The 10174-nt window shown below is 43.6% G+C and overlaps 1 protein-coding gene across 1 annotated transcript; it reads right to left on the bottom strand.

Annotated features, from left to right (window-relative positions):
• Positions 1–4304: 4304 nt before the first annotated feature.
• LOC149966740 (uncharacterized) lies at positions 4305–9152 on the bottom strand. Its single transcript, XM_090167602.1, has one exon. It carries the CDS (start codon positions 9150–9152, stop codon positions 4305–4307), a length of 4848 nt encoding a protein of 1615 aa, XP_090023728.1.
• Between the last annotated feature and the right edge of the window lie 1022 nt (positions 9153–10174).

Here is a 10174-nt window from a genome sequence, read left to right as displayed (position 1 = left end):
CCCAGAATGTACTTATTTATACCGACATAAGTAACATAATATGACACTTCCTAATAGGTGGTTTTTTTTCGCCTGTCCGAGAACAAAAAGGGTTAACTTTTTACCCTAAAACGTTTTATTCGCCTATTCTCGAGGTAAGATTTACCCTGTCCCGAATTTTTTTCGCTTGTTCCAGAGCTCAAATGTAACACTTTTTACTCCTCCTCGAAAGGAGGTGTAGAGGGAGTAATCTAGCTTATATAGAATATTCGTCTGCTTAAATTTTGTTTCACGAAAACATGACGGGCTTTGAACATCTTCACATATGGCAAGCCTTTAATAACGAAAATCCAATTGTGAAATGCTATTTAATGACTCTAAAAGTTGCTTGATGACTTAGGCCTAAGGTGGTGTCTTGGGTATTAGCCTAATTAGGTTTCAATGGCGAATCAAAGGTCAAAGGGGGCGTAGCGAATGAGATTTTAGAAAGTAGGTTGTAATTCGGAACGATATTAATACTTTTCACGAATTTTGTCATAGGTGAATTATAAATATGACTTGAAATAAGTTTCAAGGTTTATTTAAAAGCTAGTTTCATAACTTTTCATCCATTGGTTCGTTCAGAATGTATCTTTAAAGTAGACGAAAATTTTAAGGCGCGGAATCTTGCCCAGTCTTAAGCCTCGGTTTAATCTACTGCGCATTTTGAAACGGAAAAACCCGATTACTATCGTTAAATCTTGGTTAAATGATGGCGGACGCTCTTTGTAATAAGAAACAAATAACTAAATACGTTCTAAGCTTATTTAACGCCAAAAATTCCACGTATTTCGTTATGTGTTTCGTATTAAAAATATCATATTATTAATCCAAGATTTAACAATAGTAATCGGGTTTTCCGTTTCAAAATACGCGCGTTGACAACGCAAACTTATTATATTATTAATGTTAATAATTTTAATATTATTTTTGAATGTTATAAAGCAATAAACGGTTTTTCAAGACGATTTTATATTACATTTAAGTTCATATAAACGGGAAAATTTGTATGTTGAATATTTCTTATATCATTTGGTAGGTTGATTCGCTCGCGTTCGAACAGTCTCATCGGTGTCGTGTTTTCTTTTCAAAGCATTGATTCTGGTCTTTTGGATTTATTCCTTACGGCAGTCAATATGAACTTAAATTGAAGTGACCCATTATTCCGACTTTCCCATCATTTTGTCTCACACAACCTTCACAATAGCTTCATTTTCAAGCGATTGATTGCAAAAATAACAAGAGTTAGCTGGGTGGTAAATTTTAAACGCGGTTACATGAAGAGCGGCGGATGCCTTTTAAGTCAACGAAGGCGCAAAATTGTAAGACGCGTTTCAGGTACAACGTTAAAACTGCGATTACGACACAACGATTGCTCGTATGTAAAATGTTCATAGAACAGTTCTTGTAGGAAATAGCCGGACCCTAATGTTCATACTTGGGTTTATAGCCGTACATACAATACTAACGTAGATATTCGCGATAAGCCATTACTGTGCACCGGTTTTCCCCATAACCACTGCTCGTAAAACAACTATTTCTAACAGTAACATGTAAAAAGATATGTTTTTGTTTGAGTAATTACTCCTTAAATATTTAATTACGGAATTTTGAACCATTCTTCATTTTTTATTTAAAAACTATCTTTATGATTTGAAAGAAACGCGTTTTCTAGTGCGTTCTTAGCGATTGGAAATTATGGTAAAAAGAAAACTATTTCTAACACTAACCTGTGAAAAGATATGTTTTCTTTTGAGTATGTACTCTTACACGATTTGATTACTTTAATTAAAGTTACTTTAAAGATGTAAAAAAACCGCGTTAGCGTCGAGCTAAAGTCGGCCATTTAATTTTAGGCGAAAAGAGTGTTAGTTCACCAGTTTGGCACCGATGGCGTAACTTTCGTTGCCAGCCAAACGAAAAGCATGGGCCAAAGGCAGGGTTTTTTAAAAGTTCTAACCGGAACCCGCGACCAAATTTCAAAAATCGTTCTAGTTTGTTATTCGATTTCTATGGAAATATCGAAACTACCATCCAGATTCAGTGCTTCCACTTGTAGGGAATTTCTCCCTTTGCAGAGAATTTTCAACTTTAAAAATTAGAAAATGGATTTTTATTTGAAAAAAAGGGAAAAAGGGAAAAAAATGGAATTTCCCATTTTTCTGGAAAACAATGTAAGTTACCACTATTATGAGAAGAATATAGTTCATTGAAAATAAATATAGTCTAGACTTTTCTCCAATTTGAATGCTTTTTTGACTAGTAAGGGAATCAGCTGCACAGTTTCTATAGTTACTAAACACGTTGTGATTAATAAATAAATATCATGTCCGTCACATTGATATATACAAGACATTTCAGGAATACTTTTTGGACTCTTGTGGCTAAAATAGACGCTTTGAAATATTCGTCTGTTTCTGTATCTTGTTCTTTTCGGTTTCATTTTCGTTTTTCGGAACTCGGATTTAAACTTACAAATTGTTATCTTTAAATTAATTTTTTTTCCTTATATTAAAATAAATTTAAAATTATTTTGGTGGGCTTTAGGGCCGTAGTCCCCTTTCAAGCCACGTGGTCTAGTATAATAAAATAAATTTATGTGAAAATATTCCTTGACTTAAATATTAGGTGAAAATATTATATTTAACTCAGAATATGTAAGAAATCAATAGGGAAATTTTGAGGGAATTTCTATAATTAAAAAGGGAAAAAAAGGGAATTTTTTTGGTTACCTAATATAGAAAAAGGGAATTTCAAATTTCCCAGAGTGGAAGCACTGTCTAGATTGGCTGAGCTGGGATGCATGTTTCTCTGCTATCGTGACTTGTGGTCTTGTGGAACATTGGAACCCTCTGGTAGATTAAGCAAGGATGAACACTGACCCGTTCTTCCAATTATAAAACGGGACCCTTGTTAGTGTTAAATGTAAGGCCCATCGAAATTGTTAAGTACGTCACGAAATCTAGCGCAAATAGTAAAAATAATTAAATATATTTTGAAGCAACGGTCGGCTCTATCAATGCCCCCTGAATTATGATAAGGCCGTTGTTATTAGAGAATTGATAGTAACGAAAAAACGGGAGCTACTAAAAAGCATACCAGCCAACTTAGCATACCTAGCATACCAGCTGGCCAAGATAGAAGCGAACTTGGCTAATCGCATACCATAAAGACGTCGCGTTGGGTTCATTTTAAACGGGTCCCATCCAATTTTATCGTTAACATTACTTCGTTTTAATTTGATTTTAAGCATTTTAGAATAACCTTCGTTAAATTATTTTCATTTTAAAACATTTCCACTCAATTTTACCGATAATTGTAAACGTTTCTAAGCCGTTTGGAGCTATTCTGGAAAAAGCATACCGGCCGAGAGAAAATGCATACCATCAAGACGTCGCGTGGAACTCGTCTCATTATTGATTATTCTAATCATTAAAATTAAGTTTAATTTCCTTGTATTATGGTTTATTTGGTTTCTAACAAATGTTAGCTTTAATTCGTGTCGTTTTCACAAAAGAAGCGTAAAAATTCAAATCGCATACCGGCCGAGAGAAAAAGCATACCAACAAATTTTTAATATTTGTAACATAAATAAAATCTTTTATTTTTTAAAATGGAAAAATACCTAATATTTTTTCTGTTTTTAAGCCCTAGACTCTTCTCTTCAATGGCAGATATTCAAGAGAACCTTTCGCACTTTTGGTAAGCACCTAACATACTTCATGCATACTCCTGACATACTTCGTGCATACTCCTGACATACTTCGTGCCTACACCTGACATACATCGTGCATACACCTTGTTCGTGACAGTAGGACGAGGCAATGAGCCAGACATAAACTCAACATTAGATTTATTTAAATGATCATCTTTCAACGGAGTTACATTAGAAGACCATAAACTTTCAAATCTCGCATTCGCTTATATACAATAATAAAAAACAGTTTAGATTACGTAAAAAACAAAACATGTAAAAACAGTAAAAAACGTTAACAAGAACCGGTGCTTGAACATTCCGGCCACCTTAAACTATACCGGGTTTAACTAAACCAAGATACGACGCCTCAAGTGTCCAACGGTTGAAGACATAACTTCACCACGGGTCGTTTGAACTCCTTCTCTGCCGTCTTCACCGTTACCACTCGAACTAGCTGATCCTCGCCTGGATGGACCTGCGTGACCCGCGCCATCCGCCATTTTGTCTTTGGTAGATCTTCCTTCAGCAGGACCAAGTCCCCAACTTGCAGATTTCTCTTAGGATTAGCCCACTTCGGTCGTTGTTGCAATCAAGATATGTACTCCGCTTGCCAACGTCGCCAGAAATGCTGCAGTAGCTGTTGGCTTAGCTGCCATCTAGACAACCGACTCATCTGGACTGAAGTTAAGTCCGGTTCCGGAATGGCTGTCAGGGCGTCCCCGATTAGAAAGTGACCGGGCGTGAGGGCTGATAGATCGGCAGGGTCTGACGTCATTGGCGTAAGCGGCCTCGAATTTAGACAGGCCTCTATCTGGCAAAGGAGCGTCTGCATCTCCTCGAAGGTTAGCTTGGTTTCGCCGATAACCCTCTTCAGATGGTGCTTCACAGACTTCACGCCCGCCTCCCAGAGGCCGCCGAAATGAGGTGCAGCTGGCGGATTGAATTTCCAAGTTATGCTCTCGTCACCCATCCATCTTGCTATTGTCGGATGATACGTAGCGGTAGATACGGAGATGACGAAGTCCTTTATTTCTCGGCTGGCTCCAACAAAGTTCGAGCCGCAGTCGCTATAGATTTCTGCGCACTTTCCCCGACGGGAAACGAATCTCTTCAAGGCTGCCAGGAACGCCTGAGCCGACATGTCGCTTACAAGCTCCAAATGCAAGGGTCGGGTAGCGAAACATGCAAAAACGCAGATGTACCCCTTGAACGCCTTGCATCCTCGACCCTTCAGGACCCTGAGATTGAAAGGCCCTGCGTAGTCGACGCCGCAACTGAGAAATGGCCTTCCTGGGTTCACTCGGCTAGCTGGTAAGTTACCCATCAATTGTTGGACGGTTTTGGCTTGCTGTCGGACACACCGCATACATCGCCTGACATGGAATCGTATGGCGTCCCGAAGGCTAAAGATCCAGTACCTCGCTCGAAGAGACGCCATCATCAGCTGCGCTCCGCCATGTAACGTCTTGTTATGCTCATGGCTAATAATTAAGTCAGTCAATTTGCTCTTACGAGGAAGGATTATTGGATGACTCTGGCTTTCTGGTACTCGAGCGTGGCGAAGACGTCCTCCGACTCTCAGAATCCCCTCCATGTCCAGGAACGGCGTGAGCGGGAGCAGCTGACTCTTAGAGGACAAGCTCTCTCGCTTTCGTAGACGTTGAATCTCTTCTCCAAATGCGCTCAGCTGCGTGGCTCGTATCCAATGGCTTAGCGCTCCGTCATTCTCAGTCTTAGTCAACGGTCCTTTTTCTCGTTTGTCAGCGGGATTTCGCGTGTTCCGTACGAAACGTTGGACATACGCCGTGACATGAATCAGCGTTGTAAAAGATGAATAATTCGTGAGCAGAGGCCAATCGACAGCGCCATGTGCCACGACCGCCAATGTTCTCCTTTCCTCTACGGTACATTCGGTCGGCTCCGCTACTGACGTCTGACCTTCGCCGGGATGCCCGGTTGCCAACCAAGCCGGACCATTCCACCAGAGCGGATGATGGCAAAATTCTGCTACAGTGATCCCGCGGGACGCACAGTCCGCTGGGTTGCATATCCCGGGAACATGCTGCCATTTGATTGCTGGTTGCGCTTCTTGAACCTCGGATACCCGATTCGCAACGAACGTTTTCCAACGCTGAGGAGGTGAGGACAACCATGCCAATACGATTCTACTGTCGCTCCAGCAATGGACTTCGGAAATCATGGTGCTCAGTGACCGTTGAATCAGGGACATCAAGCGTACTAGAAGTACTGCAGCGCAAAGCTCCAGCCGTGGTAAGGTCACTTGTTTGAGAGGAGCCACCTTCGTCTTTGCTGCAACGAGCCGAACGGTTGCTACCTCGGTGCCGGTTGAAGTTCGTAGGTATACTGCCGCCGCATAGCCATTCTCCGATGCATCGCAGAAGCCGTGCAAAGACAAGTCTTTCTCCTGACTATGACCGACGTAGCGATGAATCCTCAGCTTCTCTATCCCGTTCATTTCCTCTCGTAGTACATTCCATTTTGCGACGACCGCCTCAGGCAACTCTTTGTCCCAGCTAATCTTGACTTTCCACATCTCTTGTAATAGTATCTTCGCTCGTATGACGACTGGTGACAACAAGCCCAGTGGGTCGAAAATCTTTGCCGTATCTGATAGTATAGTGCGTTTGGTGACGAGAGACCTGTTCGTTGGGAACTTGACGGAGAACGATAGGTAGTCGGAAGCTGGGGTCCATTGAAGTCCCAGGGTTCGGATCGATTCTGCATCGTCGATTTTTAAAGGAATCGTGATCTCCCTCAGCTCCAACGGCAATGACTCCAACAGCGCTGGTTTATTCGACGCCCATTTGCGCAGTCTGAACCCTCCTTCTGTAGCCGCCAAGTTCAATTCATTTTGTAATTCCAGGGCTGCAGGGACATCCTCGGCACCGGACAGCAAATCATCCATGTAGAAGTCCTCGGATAATGATCGAGCCGCTAACGGATACTTGAATTGAACATCATGAGAGAGCTGTTGCAGTACCTTCGTAGCTAGGTAGGGCGCGGATGCCGTGCCGTACGTCACCGTCAGTAGTTTGTAGTCTTGAATTGGATCCTGTTTCCTACGTCTCCAGACGATTCGCTGGTATTCTGCGTCTTCCGGCTTTACACGAACCTGGCGATACATTTTCTCAATGTCAGCAGTAACCGCTACGGCGTGGCATCGGAACCGAATCAGAAGATTCACGAGGTCACCTTGCAGCCTCGGCCCAATGAGCAACGTATCATTGAGTGACTTGCCGTTCGATGTCTTTGCGGACGCATCAAAAACGACCCTGAGCTTGGTAGTGGTGCTGGATTCCTTGACCACAGCGTGATGCGGAAGGTAACAAGACTTTCCTTGCTCAAGAGGACGTTCGGTTACAAGTTCCATGTGACGCAGAGCAAGAAACTCGTCCATAAATCCCCGGTACTTCGTATATAGCTCCGGGTTGGCTTGTAGACGCCGTTCGAGGTATCCAAATCTCCGTACTGCTATGTCTCGAGAGTTCCCAAATTGCTGGAACTCATCTTTGAAGGGTAGCTTCACGATGAACCTTCCCGTAGTATCGCGGCAGTGAGTTTCCTCAAAGATCTGTTCGCATTTCTTCTCAGCCGTTGTTAGGATCGGTTTTAGTCCAATTTCTTCCAGCTCCCAAAACCTGGCAAGTTGGTTATCCAGGCTGCAATGATTAACTCGAACTTGAGGTACGACGAAGTTCGAATCCGAGGGTCCCAACCTCCCAGCTACCGCCCAGCCGAAGACAGTGTTAAACATTCCAGGAACACCAGCCTTACCCAACAGTTTCCCGTCTCGTACGATTTCTAAGTACGCATCCGATCCCAGCAAAACGTCTATGGACCCTGGGACATGGAATGTTGGGTCAGCCAGCTTCACGCCTTTGATATGAGTCCAGGTTTGTGGATCGAATGCCAGATTAGGAAGCTTTCTGGTGACCTGCCTGAGAATCAGCGCTTGTACCTTGATGTTGAAGTAAGAATTTTCACTGGACTGGATATCCAATAAAGTAGCTCCAAGTGTATGGCCAACTCCGCTCTCCCCGATCCCTCCAACGGTAGCATTCAGACGAACCCTCTTCAGCTGCAACTTCTGGGTAAGCTGGTCCGATATAAAACTGGCCTGTGATCCGCAATCGAGTAACGCACGGCAGGACCAGATGTCTCCATTCCTCGCCCGAACCTGAATGACCACCGTCGGCAGTACTACTTGTGAAATATCCAGGAGCTGACAGGAAACATGAACGACCAGGTCCGTATTCGATCTGCCTTGGGGTTTGGGACCATCCTCCCTCGAATCTCGGTGTAGAAGCGAATTATGTTTCGCGTCGCATCTCCGGCAACATCCAGACTTGCAACTGGTACTGACATGATCTTTTCTAAGACAGTTGAAACAAAGGGACCGTTTCTTCACCATGTCCCACCGTTCCTCGACGGACGCTTTCAGCAACGATGGACATTTGTAAGCGTGATGTGTCTCCGAACAGATAGGGCAGGAGTTATCCCGCACAGCTCCGTGATTCGAGCTGACAGATCTCCTGTGGCCCGTTGGTAGGTTCGGCTTGACCGTATCGTTTACCGTTTCCGAAGCGGCTAACGCCCGTGCTCTCTGCTCCAGGAACGTGGTCAACTCTTCATATGTCGGCCTTGAGGTGCCTTTTAGCGACAACTCCCATTGACGACGTGATTCTTGGTCAAGCTTTTCCCCAACGACGTGAAGCAGCACTGCATCCCAATACTGGACAGGTTCCTTTAATACCTTAAGCAACCGGATGCATTCCGCTGAAGTATCTACTAGGTGTCTCAGGGCTATGGCTGAGCCGTTCTTCACGCTGGGTTGACTAAACAGCCGCTTGACGTGCGCGTTGATTATTTCTCTAGTATTGTTGAAGCGATTGAGTAGTATGCTCCAAGCCTCGGGATAGTTGGCGTCGGTCACCGGAATTGACTGTATGAGCAAGGCAGCTTCATCCTTCAGCGAGGCTTTTAGGTACTGCAATTTCTGCGCCCCAGATAACGATGCATTGCTATGGACGGTAGCGGTAAAGAGGTCATGGAATGGAAACCAATCAACATAGGTACCTCTGAATACGGGCAGTTCCAATTTAGGTAATTTGATGTCCGCCGTTGACTGTACCGCTGGTATGTTGCTGGTAAGCGTGTTAAAGAATATGACCAAGGTTTCCGCTCGTGCGGCAAGCTGCTCGTACTCCTCCTCATGAGCATCGAAACTTGCGGGTGCGCATGTGGCAGCAATGTCTCGTTGTACCCTCTCAAGCTCCTGCGATGTCTCGTCGGCTCGACCCTTGTACATCGTGACTGCGACTGAAGTTAAAGGTGTAGTGGCATGATTAAGTACAATTGATTCGAACCTGGTGATTCTCCCCTTGATGGTCTTCCTTTTGTTAAGAAGACTGTCCATGTCTTGTAGTTGACAAGCTGTTGACGAATTACGACCTCACCGGACGACTGCTTCCCACTAGAAGGAGATAGATACTAGTTCCTCGCTGTCAAGCAGACTAATACGCGACTAATATCCGGCTCGACGGACCAAAATATGTTCGTGACAGTAGCGACGAGGCAATGAGCCAGACATAAACTCAACATTATATTTATTTAAATGAACATCTTTCAACGGAGTTACATTAGAAGACCATAAGCTTTCAAATCTCGCATTCGCTTATATACAATAATAAAAAACAGTTTAGATTACGTAAAAAACAAAACATGTAAAAACAGTAAAAAACGTTAACAAGAACCGGTGCTTGAACACACCTGACATACTTAGTGCATACTCCTGACATACATCGTGCATACACCTGACATACTTCGTGCCTACACCTGATATACATCGTGCATACACCTGACATACTTAGTGCCTACTCCTGACATACATCGTGCATACACCTGACATACTTCGTGCCTACACCTGACATACATCGTGCCTACTCCTGACATACTTAGTGCATACACCTGACATACATCGTGCATACACCTGACATACTTAGTGCATACACCTGACATATATCGTGCATACACCTGACATACTTAGTGCCTACTCCTGACATACTTAGTGCATACTCCTGACATACTTCGTGCATACACCTGACATACTTAGTGCCTACTCCTGACATACTTAGTGCCTACTCCTGACATACTTCGTGCATACACCTGACATACATCGTACATGCACCTGACATACTTAGTGCCTACACCTGATATACTTAGTGCATACTCCTGACATACATCGTGCATACACCTGACATACTTCGTGCCTACTCCTGACATACATCGTGCCTACTCCTGACATACTTAGTGCCTACTCCTGACATACTTAGTGCCTACTCCTGACATACTTAGTGCCTACTCCTGACATACTTCGTGCATACACCTGACATACATCGTGCATGCACCTGACATACTTCGTGCCTACACCTGACATAC

This window comes from Leiobunum rupestre, chromosome 1 (genome assembly GCF_980474605.1).
Source record: "Leiobunum rupestre chromosome 1, qqLeiRupe1.1.hap1, whole genome shotgun sequence".
Lineage (NCBI taxonomy): Eukaryota > Metazoa > Arthropoda > Arachnida > Opiliones > Sclerosomatidae > Leiobunum > Leiobunum rupestre.
The sequence above is the reverse complement of the archived record's forward strand: the minus strand, read 5'-3'. Positions and strand labels throughout refer to the sequence as shown.

Coding starts and splice junctions, on each gene's coding strand:
- LOC149966740 (XM_090167602.1), bottom strand. CDS start 9,152: ATGGACAGTCTTCTTAACAAAAGGAAGACCATCAAGGGGAGAATCACC.